At 40.9% G+C, this 15,917-nt stretch overlaps 1 protein-coding gene across 3 annotated transcripts in view; it reads right to left on the minus strand.

The window, feature by feature from the left end:
* Nucleotides 1–15,917, minus strand: part of GNAL (G protein subunit alpha L) — a 181,931-nt gene that overhangs the window by 5,612 nt on the left and 160,402 nt on the right. For 2 of the 3 annotated variants that reach the window (XM_053988752.1, XM_053988761.1), the window contains exons 6-11: nt 10,058–10,112; nt 7,561–7,634; nt 6,657–6,715; nt 6,292–6,412; nt 4,922–5,052; nt 2,841–2,908 (exon numbers count right to left, since the gene is read on the minus strand). In XM_053988752.1, coding sequence (XP_053844727.1) covers nt 2,841–2,908; nt 4,922–5,052; nt 6,292–6,412; nt 6,657–6,715; nt 7,561–7,634; nt 10,058–10,112 — 508 coding nt within the window. Of the gene's footprint in view, nt 1–2,840; nt 2,909–4,921; nt 5,053–6,291; nt 6,413–6,656; nt 6,716–7,560; nt 7,635–10,057; nt 10,113–12,518; nt 12,666–14,310; nt 14,454–15,917 lie in introns of those variants that run through there. The other variant, XM_053988770.1, reaches the window with a different exon arrangement.

Raw genomic sequence — 15,917 nt, forward strand, 5'->3', positions numbered from 1 at the left:
CAGATTTTTTTCCCAAGTAATTTAGGTAATATTACATATTCAACACTGATTACACAGGGGTGTTCATACACAGTCTAAACATTATTTTCTTACCATGCTACTTTCAATACCTAGTTCGAGGTTTACCCTCATGAAAAATACTAAGAACTGTCTGCTTGTGTTTATCATGCACTGATTTCACTCACGTCTATGGCAATAAGCTGCCCACAGTGTCCTGGTTACATACACAGCATGCCAAAGGATGTACTTTCAAAATATTAGGGGGCTGTCTGTTTTTGTCACCTGACAGTTCTTGTAATCCTCTCATTTAAAGATAAATGCAGAACTGTCACCTTTACTCGACACTCACTTTGAATAGTAGCATCTAACTCAGCACCAGTTCACAGGGGAAAAAATATCCCCTGGGACACTGATGAAAGAACATTTGCTTTCCAGGCAGGAATATTAAATACTGGCATCCCTACACTGTAGGGGTCAGGATGACATGCAAATTCAAGGAATCCTGGTCTGTGTGTTTGAACAGCAGCTCCTTCACCTCCCAGATTCAGGTTTTGTAAAGAACCAGGACAGGAACCAGAGGGGCCATGCCACTGTTCTAACAGGGGTGTATTCACACTGGGGATGTATTCAAACAAAACATCAGCACCTGGAGAGCCCTGTGTGCAGAACAGCAAAACAGGGCTGGGGAGCAGCCTCACCCAGGAGCACACACACTGTTCCTGGAGAGTCTGGGAGAAGAAAGGATGTGCCTGAGCTGAAGGATAGAGGATTTCCCACAAGATACATTTCCAGGATCAGGAGATGCCCTTGCCAGCCTAGCCTTGAGGTGCAGGCACTGGCTGGGCTTTGGCCCAGCCATCCCTCCCACGCTTCTCCCTGACTGAAATCAGAGGGATCCCAGCCCTGCTGCCCAACCCTGAGGGGCCACAGTCCCCACACCAACCCTGAAACCATGAGTTGACATATTTTGCCTTTCTAATCCTCATATACTACTGTGTAGCAATAGTTACTGGAAACATGGTAAATTTTAACCTCCCACTAAAATTTCTCAAATTACAGGTTTTAAATTTGCCACTACCTTTCCTACAGCCAGGCAGTTTTAAGGGGTGCAGCACCATGGTGATGATTGTCATGCATATCTATGGATTATGCAGACCTACTACCATGATAAAAATCACAATAAAGCATAATAAACACAGGCTTCTCTGAATCATGCCTGAAAATTTAACTAAGTGGGGCAAGGAAATGGTCATAAATCAAGAAACTTGGGAAAGAAAGTATAAAGCAAAGCCAAGGCAAACACAGGTAGAAAATACAGGCCTTTTCTTCCTGGCACCTGGCTAAGGCCATCAGATCCTTGCCAGTCTGTACTTCTCCTGTGCCTCTTATCACTCCCTCTCTGAAACCTCAGCCTTTTGTGCCTGACCCCATGGAACTGAAAGTGACCATTCCTACCTGGCCTTCTCCCACCTTGCCCTTTCCAGGCATGGCCACGTTACTCAGAGCCAAGAGACAGACATGTTACAGAGGAGATGTTCTCTGCCAAACCTGCAGCAGTTGCAGGGAAATGAGGGAGAAGCTGTTCTGGCCCCATGCCTGGCAAGCCCCAAGGAGTGCCTGGCAGCTGGCAGGTGCTGGCCCCAGCACCCACAGGGGTTTCCTGTGTGGCTGCAGTGCCTATGCCCCCTCTCCTCCCTGCTTCATAGGTGGCCTCCTTCTGTAATGCCAGTGAGTCATGGCAGGTAAGGACCTCGCCCTCAATGTGTCTTCTTAAATCAACAAAGTAGATAAAGGTGGGGAGTTTCACCCTAATTTCCCTGTATCTCATCTCTCAGAGCCACTCTCCTTCCAGACTGGATATCATCACCTGCTTCACAGGATTTCAGCATTATCACAGGAGAGATTTGACTTGAAGTGAGTTCTTTTGGTAACTCTTTACGTTAACACAGCAGAATCTGACATTTTTCCTCAGGATCCGGAAGGGGAAGGTGGCAATTGGAAATCCCTAAAGTGTGAATACAGTAAATTGCTTCTTTCTTGGTGCGTCAGCAGCTGTAAATCCTAACAATACCCATAATATATAATGACTTTAAAATTCTTGATTCTAACGGCTCAATTTGTTATCTCAAACATACACATATAGTGGGCATGATGGATGAGCTTTGGTTCTGGTCTCTGGTACTGCTCTGCACTGTGGGAACAACTCAGAATGAGTGAAGCCACAAGTGATACTGGATTACACTCTCTGACAGGAGAGCTGGGCTGTGATTGTGTGCCTGACAACTACTTTCACCTTCAAAATGTAAACACCACCTCTTCACTCCAGCTATAGAGAAAGCCTTAATTACAAGGAAAATGTGACTAGACAAGGCAACTTTCTTATGATGCTTCAGTAGGGCCATGACACCAGTCCAAAGGTGAGGTAAACCTCCTAACTGGCATACCAGAAAACTTATTTAAGCATAAAATCATAAAATCTGCCTTAAAAAAAAAATAAAATGCCTGCTTACAGTTGATCACTGCCAAACTCCTTGAAGGAATGCAGGATAGAAGTAAGAAAGCCTATTTGTTTATGCATGGACTGTACATGACCATTCTAAGCACTAGCACCTACTGTGTGACTATTTGCATGGCAGGTGACTTTATACAGAATGGGCATAAAAATGTGCAGCAGTGAGGAAGGTTCTGCAAGATGGGCAGCTAAAAAGAACTAGGGAATTGCCAGACGTTGTCCTCTCCTTCTAGCTTTCTGCAAAACCCCATCAGTTTTCCCTAAATAAACTATGCCATCTGTCAGTATTTCCTATGATAGAATCACACATAAGATGAAAATTACTCACTAAAAACTCATCCCGGATGAAGAACTTGGCTCTTGTGACTTTGGGGTCTTCTCCTGCATCTGGTGTTGCTGTTCAATTAAAAACAAATGACATCAGAAACACAAAATCAAACAATCATCTATTTGTAACAAAAGATTTAATAAGAAGGAAGTAGCCCTTCAGTACAGAAATGGAAATGTTAAATACTAGAGGAGATTCCCAGTAGGTAATTCTAAAATGAAGAGTACAGTAAAATCTGACTATGCGTACAACTTATTTTAGGAACTTGAAAATTGCTGAAATCATTGCAACAATGTCATTGGTCATACCACAAAAAGGCTTACTCACATCCACAAGTTTGTTCATATAGATGTGAAACAAGTGGGAGTTAGGGTTTAGCTTTTATCAGAAAATATGACTAGAAAAAGCAGCTGAGCTGTTCAGTTTCTGCAGCAGAAAAATGTCTCCTGAAAAAAGCTTCTGCAGGCAGGAATGTGAGTTTAAAAATGTTTAGTCCAAGATTACACTTGGAAAAAATGATAGCATTGAAAGACTTTTTGATATATATATAAATGTATTTTAATTCCAGGCCCCAATTCAGCAGAATACTTCAGATATATTGCCCATCAAGGGGTCTTGGATTAAATTCTTGTTGAGCAGGAGACTTGTTGCTCAATATTAACTGTTTGTCAGCAGATGAAGTTGTCACTATCTAGGCCATGCAATGACTGTATTTACTCTCAGTGTAAAAAACAATGCAGTGAAGAGATAACCTATTTATTTCCTTTCAGTATTATCTCTCATCTAGGATTCCAAAATCAGATGCTTATAAAATAACATTGTAAAGGCCAGAATTTATCAGAATATGGAAATGTATTTTTAATCCATAATGCTGGGGATAAAAATAGAGCAGCAGCACAATCAACAGCATGTTGGAATTCAATGCTGCTGCTCTTAAATAATGTGAGCTGAAACTGAAGAATAAGTGAACAACTACAGGTTAAAAATAGAGAGCTGTTTCATGTGTGAATATTCTGGATCACTCTAGATACCCACTGTGAAATCCCTTTGAGAAATACCAAAAGCTACTTTTTTCTGACAATTGGCTTATTATAAAAAAATACTGAAAATGCTCTCAAGCTCTGTCTATGTGGTGCATGTTTGAGAAGGGGAAATTTGGGTGATGGAGATAAGATTTCTTCTGACAGCCCTTAGCATTACAAAACAGATGCCAGATCAACTCAGATTTTATGATAGTTCATTAATCCTCTGTACCTGAAAGTCAGAATCACACTCATGAAGTTCCAGAAGGTTTAATGAAGGTTGAAAATAGATAATCACCACCTTCACCTCTGTAAACAAGGCTGTTGGTGGTGGTTGGTGGAGAATGAAAGCCTTTTCCAACAGGTGGCTGCAAGCACCATGCCAGGGCCATCACTCAGATAAGGCAGAGGCAAGTGGTCAGAAAATAAAGGTTTTACCACTTTAGCTAGACAGACCTGAGACCTTTGGGGAGCCCTCTGCCTGGTATATACTTGGCATATACCAGAGTTCACCTCTGCAGTATGTTACTGTGGTGCAGGAACCATTACACTTCTTGAAGATAAGAAAATTATTGCTTCATCACCACAGCTCTCTTCCTATCTACTGATGTGGTTTTCCTCCATTAAAGTTCACTTACTGGTCTGCTGGGTTTCCCATCAGTATTTCAAAAACTGAAATTTACAGTATTGGAGGACACAACAATGGCTGCAAAATAAGTCTCATGAATCCCCAACAAAGCTCAGCACAGTGGGAGGCCCAGGCAGAAGCATCTGGGAAGGGGGGAGATGCGAGGCTGCTTTGCTGTCCTGGGACTGGTGGTTCCTCCCCTCAAAAGGGGAGGGCAGGTGCTGTGGAGCCAGAACCCTTACAGACCCTACCCACAGTGGGGTGCCTGTGAGCTACGTGCTGCTGGCATGCTCCTTACCTGACCAGGAGCTCATGTCAAGGAACAGTGTGTGCTTGTGAATGTGTGTGTGAGACAGACAGAGAGACAGGGAGGGGAGCTATGGGCTGGGCCATGCCAGCAGGTCCAATCCCTGCACGGGGAAAAACCTTACCATCCTCAGGTACAGTATAATGCGCGTATTCAGGAAAGTAATCTTCAATTTTTGATTTCCCTGCCAAGACTTTTTCAGCCAGCATGTCCTGTTTATTCAAGAATAAAATGATAGAAATGGTCCGTAACCACCTGTCAAAAACAAACCAAATGTTTGTGTTATCTCTGACATGTTAATCAACAAAAACTTATCACATTGATAGGAAATTTAATGGCTCTCCCTGTGTGGACAGAGTGTGCAATAGTGTAGAACATGCTTCAACAGAAAAAAAAAAAAGATGACCTAAATGATTGTTTTGATTGCACCTGTGCAGACCAATGGGTATATTTCTAAGGTCAGTAAATACATTTATAAAAACTGCGGTGGACATTGCTGAAGGGGGCAGTTTTCTGAATTTTTTTCTAAATTCTCTTTTAGATATCAAATTGGGAAACTCATGACATTTTCTAGAAGCACCTCAGCTCACAATCAGACATTACTGTCAGCTTTATTTGGTTGTGATAAAGATAAAACAAAAAGCTAGAAAGCTCCCTTCCCTCAGACTGCTCTAAGCAACTGCTCATCCACACAGATATCCCATCTTTTAGGGTGGCCTGTATGACACCTGATGAATGGAAAGAAAATAATTTCTCTTTTCTTCCTCAATTAATCCATCACTGTGACAATGTGCCTTGGGATGTGCAGTTAACATTCCTCCTTCACTCTACCTTCAATCACTTCTCAGTACAGAGCATCCTCACAGGTATATGCTGAAAACTTCATCACCTTATTTTGAAGATTGTTTTTACTTGCTCTCTACCAGGAGCCCATTTGGGCTGCTATTTGGTTACGTACCTACGATTTACAGGCAGTGTGGCAGCATGGCAATTTAATGGTAGTTCCAGTTAGGTTAGGTCTGAAGCATCATCCCCTAAGGCAGAGGTACCCTGTGCTCTCAGAGATGACCCTTACAAGAGCAGCTGCCCGCATAAGGAACAAGCACAGTGAACTGCTCCTGCTGCTGCTTCTGAGGAGGAGATCAAATGTTCCTCAGAGGATCTTGGTCTCAGCCAAGCAGCAGAGTAATGCCAGGAGAGGGTTTCTCCTGCCTCCCTTGCAGCAGCCAGCCTGCCTGGGGGTGCTTGCCCTTCCCAAGCTGTCCCCGTGCCCTGCATCATTTTGGCAGGAGTGGTGAAATACCATGTGCACTGTCCCTGTGCCATGGCCCTTACCAGGGAGGGGTGTCATCATGGAGACACTCTGAGACCGGGCCCAACCTGGGTATTTTCTGAATAAACAATCTGAGCCTACAGCAAGGGAAGTCCTATTTTCAAAAGAGTTGAACTGTAATTAAACTGGGGAGGATGGGAGGGAAATGAGGTTTGTTTTACCTATTATTCCAGATACTTTTGAAAAGGTCCAGGGATTCCCGTAGTCTGTTTGTGTTATTGTCTTCCCTTATTACCATGTTGTAGCTACTGCAAGCCACAACGAAGATGATAGCTGTGACATCTGGGCAGAACAAACAGAAGAAAGAAGGAAAGAAAGGAGAGAGAATAGAACATCTCCGTTATCCCAGCACGTACTCCTCAGGGTAACACCACCATTACTCACCAATCAGCCAAAAATACCGGAAAAAAGTTATCTGTAACACTGGACTTCTGTGCTAGTGAGGTACTGTGTGTGGATATGAACACTAAGCTGCTCACACCTCAGGGAACAAGTGCAAAATAAAACACGGAATGTTTTTACTTACCATTAAAGCACTGGATCCATTTTCTTCTCTCATCTCTCTGGCCACCTACATCAAACATGCTGTTAAAAAGCCATAGGATGTTATATCACTTATGTGCACTAGGAAAAATCACACGAGCATGCACAGCACGAAGGTTCAGTTTAAAAATATGACAGCCCCAAGGACAGGGGCAGTAAAATATTGCCTGAAGAGGAGAGAGATCTGCTGATGCTGCGCTGCATGTCAGAGACATCTGCAATGCTCCACCTGCCCTGCTCTGCCAGGAGAAAGCTACTGAACCCATAAAATGAGAAATACACTCTTCAAGGACAAGTGTTGGCCTTTCCAGTCCCCAGCAGTGAATATGGCATGTAATACTGCACTATAAACAAGTACAGGTTTCAGGATATTTCGAAGGGTGGTGGGGAAAAGGCGTCTCTGTATGGAGGAGGACATGAGGCAGCTCAGCCCTGCCAACACTGGCACCTTTCTGGGCAAGAACTGGTGAGAGAAGCCAGTCTGCCTGTGGGTGTTTTAGAGACATAGCAAAAACCTTGAACAAACACAGAGCTTTCTGCCCTCTGGAAGAAGGGAGGATTCCCATTGACTTCTGTGAGCTCTCATCCCCCCAAGGGTATTCTATGGTTTTACAGTGCTTTACCAATGCACCAGTTTTTACAAGAAGCCACACACAACCCTACTACAGAATGTTGCGAATATACATATCTAATTAAAGCTATTTTTGCAAAGTATGAGGTAATTTTACTATGGCCTCTGGAAAGAGAGCTAAAAAGCCAAACCAAACAACAAAAATCCAGCCACTCCCATCCTAAGCCTGCTATACCATGCATACATGAACAGAGACATCTAAATGAAGCTGTTAAAAATGAGTATGATATTCATAAATCATTACTAACAGACTTACTGGAAATTTACTTTATCTACTTGAAATCTTGTTTCAAAAATCCCTGATGTCAACACTCTGCATCTTAATAGGTCCTGGAAATGAGAACATAGAAGTTGATTAGCAAGGCTTTTTTCTTAACCTAATTCTGCTCTTAAAAGCGTGGAATATTATTTTCCATGAAAAGTCTTAAATGTTTCATTTAATGAAAGTTCAATCAGACCTGTTGGTAAATCGTCATTTGTCTGTACTGACATGGTAAATAAACTTAATAATGATCACTGCATTTGGTTTGTGCACTCAGAAAGCAGGAGACTTCATCTAGGTTCTCCTTACTGCCCCACTGAAACTTGTTCTTGATGGTTATACACCTTGGTATGTGATGAGGATAATGAATTCTGAAGTTACATAAAACTAAGAAAAATGTTATTCATGTTGTAAAGATAAGTATTCAAATGTTAGAAAACTCCAGATTTACAGTTGCCCAGGCAACCTTAACTCTGCCCTTTTTTGTACTGAATGAGACAGGAATCCTATCGAAATAATAGCTTGTGACTGAGTAATTAAAGCTCTGTTACAGAGCACAAGGGAACAGAATTTAGGTCGTGCAGAAATATGGCATTTCTTCCCTATTTTTTAAACTAGCAATACTTTACAGCTTAGCCAACTCTCCTTTAATTAATTATTAATTAAAAATTAATAATTTCCTCAATTCTCAAGGGGAGTAGGCAAAAGCAATTTATGATGCCTCCCTCCTGCATGGAAGGAGGCAGCCAGTGGTGCAGAGTGCAAGCACAGCTTGCCTTTTTTCCCTACCCTACTGTCTACTGCTTCTGGTAGCCAAGGCAAATCATGGCTGCTTTGACAGCTGCATGCACTCAGCTGAAGGCCACTTATTTAATACTTTTAGTTATTTTATCATTTTCCGTCACTTGCTGACTTTGTTATGGTGCAAAAAAAAAAAATACCCCAAAAACCAGAAAGCAAGGGAAGAGAAGAAATAAGTTAATTTTACCAGTTAATTCAGCAAGGCAACTGATACAGCACAACAGGACAAAAGCAAAAGCAAAAGAGAATCCTCCCCTCAGAGCAAGTTTTCCACCTGCCAAATACCAAGGGACTTTTCTGATCTTTCAAGACATTTCTCCCCAAAGGAAATATCAGGAAAAATTTCTAGGTGATGAAAGACTACTTCAGGTAGAGAAGGACCTCCCAGGAACAAACAGGCCAACTCTAATGTAAATAATGAAAGCAAAAATGACTGAAAAAAAGTCTTCACTGACTTATCTCTCCAGGTGAGTGATCCTGATGCTAAAACTATGAGGTCTAGATGGAGCAAACCCCAGTGCTAATTCCTTTGGTCTGAAAATGTCTTGAGTGCTTGAATAATTGATCCTATATTGGGCTGACTATAGGACATGCTTGTGATTATGGACCTAAACTAGGTCTGAAGGAACAGGCTCTTCTCTGCATGCTTCCTTAGATGATCTCTGGTAAGTCACCTGATTTCTCTGAATTTCACTCCCTAATTGCACAGTGAGATTTGACAATTCTGTTTATTTTTTAAGGGCATCCACCTGTTATATGCCTTGCATTGCTAGACTGAATTATACAGTGCAGGGATTCTCTTCTGCCACCTGTATTTGGAGTTTATGATGTGGCCGACAATTTTGGCTGAGACTGCTAAATGACAGTGGGATAGCAGCACTGAAAAATAGTAACTTCAGAATGTTTGCTGAAGAGACAGCAAAGGAAAGCACACAGCCTGAGCTCAGGGAAGGCAGCTGAAGCCAGGCAACATGGTGAAGCCGCTCCTTCAAGACCGCACCAGTTCAGCCTTAACATGAATGTGTTTGCCATTAGAGCACTCCATCAAGCTGTATCACAGCATCTGAGAAAAAAAAAGTACTGTCTTGCAAATAAGGCTTGAATAGAAACTCTGCTACCAGCAGGAGACGGGCACAGCCTGCAAAGAAGGAATCTGCAGGCCTGCAGAGAAGTTTGCAAGCTCTGCTGCTGCCACTGGTGCTCTCCCCTGAACCTGGACACCTCATTCACTGCAAGCTTTTGCCTCTGAATGACCCTTCTGATAGACATGGGAAGTCTCTCTCTGGGATCACCTCCACCACTGAAATAAAGCATTGCTTCTCTGTAGCAAAGGCTGGTGAGGGAAATCATAACTTTTTACATTTATGCTTTCTGTTCTTTTTTCCATTCACCTTTTTGTTTTGTTTTTTTTTTTTTTTTTTTTTTTTTGTGGGACACAGAATGGGAAGCATGAAGACAAAATGGACGTATTACAAGAATCACCAGTGTAGATGTTACAACAGTAAAAGACAAGTCTGCACCACCAAAATGCCTCTTCTTCTTTAATATCCATTACTTAAACTGCTAGACCGTATTTTGCTATACTGCCATATGCCTTATTTCAGCTGCAGTAGGGATTAAAAGAAATTACACAGAAAATCCAGATGAATGTCAGTTTTGGTTCAGACCCTACCCCATTATTTTTACTAACCTGATCTGTGGGTGTGTAGTCATCCATGCTGACACTGTCAATTCTTTCTAAAAAGCTAGAAGAAAAATAAACATGCACTTAGATATGTACAATACCGTCTAGTAGAAGACATTTTACTACCTTTTCTAGTTTACAGTCCTGCTGAGAAGTAAAACACAACTTGAATGGTAAAGTTAGGAGCCTGATTATTTCCATATGTTGCTCAAGGTTACATTTTATAAGCCAAACAAACACTTTACCCAGACATTTCAATACAGCGCTTTTAAAGTTACCATTATGCAGTACTCACAAGTGGTTCAAAATACATTTAAAATGTTACAATTTTGTGAGGTCCACTAAAAAATACTACGACTAACCACAGATCATAACATCATGTGGTTGTTAAGACTTAAAAAAGATTTTGGGATTTAATATAGAAAATGTGGCGAAGGGGTGCCTTTATTTAGTATAATGCTGATCAAGTATAATGTTATGTTAATTATGATCTCAGTAATGCTAGCAGAAATGCTTGTTAGTATATACAAAAAGCTTTGGACTGACTTGCTGCCCTCCAACACTGCAACTAAAGCACAGAAAGTGGAGGTTAATGAACCTGATTCTTCGTGTCACCAAAACTCAGTGACACACATGGAGTGAAAGAGAGGCTTACAGCTGCAGGGAAGAGCAAGAGAAAAGAGAACCAGAAAATCAGTGGGGAACTACATTTTATGATTATTTAAAAGATTCTTCAAGCTTTAATTCTTTCCTAATACGTGTTAGAATGGCAGTACTTACAGACATAAAAATGTGATTTTATATTTATTGCTAAAGAGGCAGGTTCTCCTCTCTCACTTCCACCCATTTCTTAGATCTCCTGTGAGCCCACAGCTGGCTCATTTTCCCCAGACTGCTTGTATAATTTAGAAGCTTTCTTGAATTTCTACATTGTTATTTGGTATTTGGCAGTGAATATCCCATTGGCTGACATATCCCACTACAGTATTATCAAGACTTCTTTATCAAAAGGCAAGTTTTCCCCAATTTTACTTGAGTGTGCACGTGGAATACGCGTCCCACTTAATTGCAGTGGGAAGGAAAGAAAAAACCAGTGAACTCTTGACTTAAAATGTAACTCACTGTTAACACAGGGGTCACACACACTGGCCAGTTGAAAAAATAGCCCCCTAAAAGCTGTTTGTAATTCTCATAGCAGTTTCCCACGGATATGAACTGAAAAGAAAAAAAAAATATACTGCATATATATTTACTTAACATATTTTTCCTTTTCAAACCTCCACTGTTATAGCAGGGGAACAAAATGCAGTATCTACAGTTAGAATATCCAGCTTTTCTTTCTGGATGATCAAGGTGTGATAGATAAGCACAGGGTTTAAAAAAAAAAAAAATCACTGTTTAGTACAACCCAACGGGTGCCTGTTAGCAAAACTATATGGAAGAAACTCTGAAAAAAAGCATATTTTCACAAATACTCCTTCCTTGCCAAAAGCCCTATAAATTTATGTAAGGATATAAAAGTACATTTTTATAGTCAGCTACTGTCACCATGGGAAAGCAGTTTGATTCAGGCTGAACCTTTTGGTCAGATAATTGTCATCACTCTGACTGAGCAAAGTTTAACTTCAGTTATCCCACAGTTCATGCAGACACTGGAGCAGAGCGATGCATTTTAAAGTGACACACCTCTTTATCGAGAGAACTCTTGCCTCACACTGGCAGCACAGAACATGAAAAAAAGAAGGCAAATAAGCCCAAAGCAAAAATGCCTCCAGGCTGAAACTTGCTGATTAGAATAACTTTCTGCAACATGGTTGTTCTTTGTTCCAAAGTACAGACTATGTCTGACACAGAAAGGGATCTACTTAAAAGTGTGGACTGAAGTCAGTGTTTGTGCACAAATACAACCCTATCACAAACCCTGCAAAACAGTGTGAATTGACTTTTTTGCAGAAACATGTCTTGTGAAGTTGGTATATATAAACCAGAGACAATACATCTTGTCTCCACAGTACCAGGACCATTTTGGCAGAACTTATCCAAAATGGTTCAACACAGTATTAAGTGCTAATTCACAACTTTTTCACCTATACAACAAGTACTTAAGGGACATTTTTGGTTGTTAGCACTTGCATGTTTCAAACAGGCAAATCATGGTAAGGAACAGAGGAGCGAGGAGTAATGCAGTTACACTACACACAATCCATGGCAGGTTGGGAAAGAGGCAAGTCTCCTAGTTAGATATCCTACTTATGAGCTGAAGTCATCTTCCACTTCTTCTCAGTAGAAAGACCAGTTTTGAATACCCTAAACTGCAAGACCACAGCTAAGAGAGAGCCAGCTCTGACAAATATAATGTGTTTAAAAAATATCATTTGACACAGCAGCTGTACCATTTTATGCTTGTAAGGTTGCTGTCTGCATGTGAGCTGTATTAAAAGAAATGCAATGATTTACAAGGTTTTACCTGCCACCTTGCTGTAACAAGCTGGAACGGTATCATTAGCATCCAATAAATCCACATGCAGCTACTATTAGGATTGGGATAAATTTTGTAGCTTTATAGGAAATTAACCTTTTCAGTGTGTGATGGACAGGCTTCCTAAGATTTCTTCTGCAACGACATCATTAAGGGTGCAATGAGATTTCTTACACAGAGAAACACAGACAGCTACACTCTTACCTTTTCAAAAGAAAAATCAGTTCTTAAATATCCTTTATATGAACTCCTTTCTTGGCTAATTAGAACAACATCAAAAAATAGTCCTGACAGGCAAATGTACATACTGGGTAAAAGAAATGGATTCCAGATGAGATAAGGAGTCAGTACTGCCTCATTTCTACACACACTAACTTCATTCTCATTACTATATTAAAAATGGAAAACTGAAATTACTTTTCTAAACTGCTTTCTAGAGAACATTAACTTCATCTAATCCTAATTGTCTTGAATAATTATGTTTTAACAAAATATAGATTATTTTATATATATATATATATATATATATATATATATATATATATATATACACAGATCAGCAAATTTTGAATTTACATGACTGAAATTTCCATTTAAAGAGCTTAAAGTACAAAAAGATCAACTGTGGCAATGCTGATGTCTCAACTCAAAGAATCAGTACGAGGAAGACATAATAACAGAAGAATGAATAAAAATGGACACCAAATATCACTTACTCTCTTTTTAGATTTTTTTTTTCAGCTCAGGGATGTAATTATTTTCACAGAATCATGCCTTTTTACAATACTAACAGGTCTTCTATTTATCTAGCTTCTACAGAAACCCATACTCAGGATATACGTTAATTCTGCAGTGACTGTTTTGCATGCATGTGCAATGAACTTCAAATTCATACATTAAATTCAACAGTGAATAAAACAATAACATGATACAATATTTACATTTCTATTTCACAGTTGTGGTTTTACTTACAAAGGATTCAGTCAGATAACTAGTATGAAATATATGTTCTTTTTAATTTTACATAGGGTGCTTTACATTTCCTTACATGGAATAGCAGAAACTAGCCTTTTCTTAAGAAATTAATTAGGCAAGGTATTGGAAGGAAGGTCTCCTCTGCTCTGTTTGGAAATGCAGCGGTTTGGTTTAGCAACAAATTAAAGCAAACTAAAATGGACCAGTAAAGTAAAAAAAAAAAAAAATAATAAGCTACTGACATTATTATATCTATTATTAAGCTGATCTGTAGTTTTATAAATATCTTCAGTGAGTTTCCTAGGAAACTCAGCTGACACTTAGTTTGACAAGCAATCTCTAAATTTTATATTATGCAAGCTGTGAACACAAAAGTACAGGTTTTAGATGTGCCTGCCAGTGCATGTGGGAACTATCAATAAGCATTATTCTCTTTAAAAACCATGGCAATTTGAGCAGCAGTAGCAGCTATATAAGAATTTCTGAAAAAAGGATTCATAAATGCACAAATAAAGAGAAGGTAATCGTACATGAACATTCTTTTCTCACTGAATAAATCACTACATGGCTCTGTGTAGGTATTCTGACTCCACAAACAAAATGACAATTAAAAGAAAAATCGTGTCTTGAGAATAATATGATCGACAGAAAACCCATGCTATATTTGTGAGAGCGTACTTCGACATCCAAAGAATTGGAAAGATGAAGTACTAAATCACAGATCAATATAACAAACTAGGTATTTTAATAACTCTTGATCTTCAACAATTTTTATACTCTCACTCAAACATTTCAATGGCCTTACATCAAAAAATTCCCATGGAAAACAAGAAATCAAACCCATTCAAAATGCTTGTCTCTTTAAAAGGAAAAGCTATTATGGCAAATCTTTAAGGTTTTAAGTTCTCAGAGTGAAGAATCTCAAAACTATCTTCAGGTAAGTTTGCTTTGCAAACATCTCATCCAGGCTCAAATAACTCTATATATGTATATGTATGTATATGGAACCATCCAGCACTAGGACTTTTAATTCCACTCTCCTTGGATATGAAGTCACAGGTGAGGCAGATACTTCACAAGAAAAACACACACCCCAAGTCTCTAGGGAGGTGAAATGGAAAATACCTTTTTTTTTCTTTTTAGTTTTTGCTGCTGTTCTTAGGGCCAACATCAATATTGCACTTTTTTCCCCCTTCCCCCCCTATAAATATATATATATATATAAATCAGCTAAGCCATTACAATCCTTTTAATATTTCCAGCAGGAAACATATTCCAATTTCCAGTATATTTGAAACAGGAAACTGTGGATTTCTGTTTTTGAGAATAACTTAGGCTCTAAGTTGGGCTTCAAGCAAACTCACACTATCCTGATGTATTTCTAGGTAACTGAGAAAGACATAATGAAAACAGCCTCCAGTAATATTCTAACCCCTAAAGGATTCATTTTCCCAAGTCATTTGCTGAAAATATCAGCAGAAATCCCTCAGAAGGCTTGGCAAAATTTAGCGGCTAACGATTTTCCTGCCGAATTTAAATCACCACTGTATTTTAAATACAGCTTCCACGTGCTAGAGGAGCGCTCCCCTTCTCTCCCTCCACACCACTCTGCAGCCACTTCCCACCAGGAGGCAGCGTTCGTGTGAGGGCACAGCAGGGCAGCGGGAAGAGGGAGAACCAGACCTGGTTGGGATCCACCCTGGCTCACGGCTGCTGTGCCCCAGTTTTGAAACACCCAAACCAGACAGGCGAGTGCTAAGGACGCTGCTGGAACAGAGCGCCGCCTCCAGCAGGGCTGGGACCCCACGGATCGGTGATGTGCTTGTCACACGGCTTTGGCACCCGCTCCGCGCCCCGTGTGCTCGCGGCTGTAGGAAGGCTCTGTTTCACCGCGACCCCGCTCCCCGCATCCCTCCAGCCGCGGTGACACGGGCGGTGACAGCCGGGAGGGGGCGCTCTCTGCCCGGCTCCCGCTCCTCTCCCTTCCCTTCCCTGCCCACCCCTTTCCCGGAGTGCGTCCGCAGGAGGAGGGAGGCTCTGCTGGGTCTCGCCGTGAGGTTTTTGCTCTAACACAGGTAAAACATGAATTTAGCAAAGATCTTCTGAATTCACCTTGCTTATCCCTTTTTTCAGTTTGCACTCCCGTACTTGCCCACGACCCGCCAGCCTCCCAGCAGAGCTCATGCTGCGCTGCCCGGGGCTGGCAAAGGGCTGCGTGGGGATGACCAAAAACCGGTGGGGTTTATCCACAGAAACACATCCTCACCCATCCTCACCTCCTATCTCGCCAGCAAGGAGAGCCTGCTGTGTCAGGAGATGAAAAGGTTAAACAGGACACCAAGAGGGAGAGCAAAGTACAGTCATGCCTGAAAACCGCCAGCTCCTTATCCACCCAGGGAAGTTTGAGGATCT

Source organism: Vidua macroura, chromosome 1 (genome assembly GCF_024509145.1).
Source record: "Vidua macroura isolate BioBank_ID:100142 chromosome 1, ASM2450914v1, whole genome shotgun sequence".
In the NCBI taxonomy this organism is placed as follows: domain Eukaryota; kingdom Metazoa; phylum Chordata; class Aves; order Passeriformes; family Viduidae; genus Vidua; species Vidua macroura.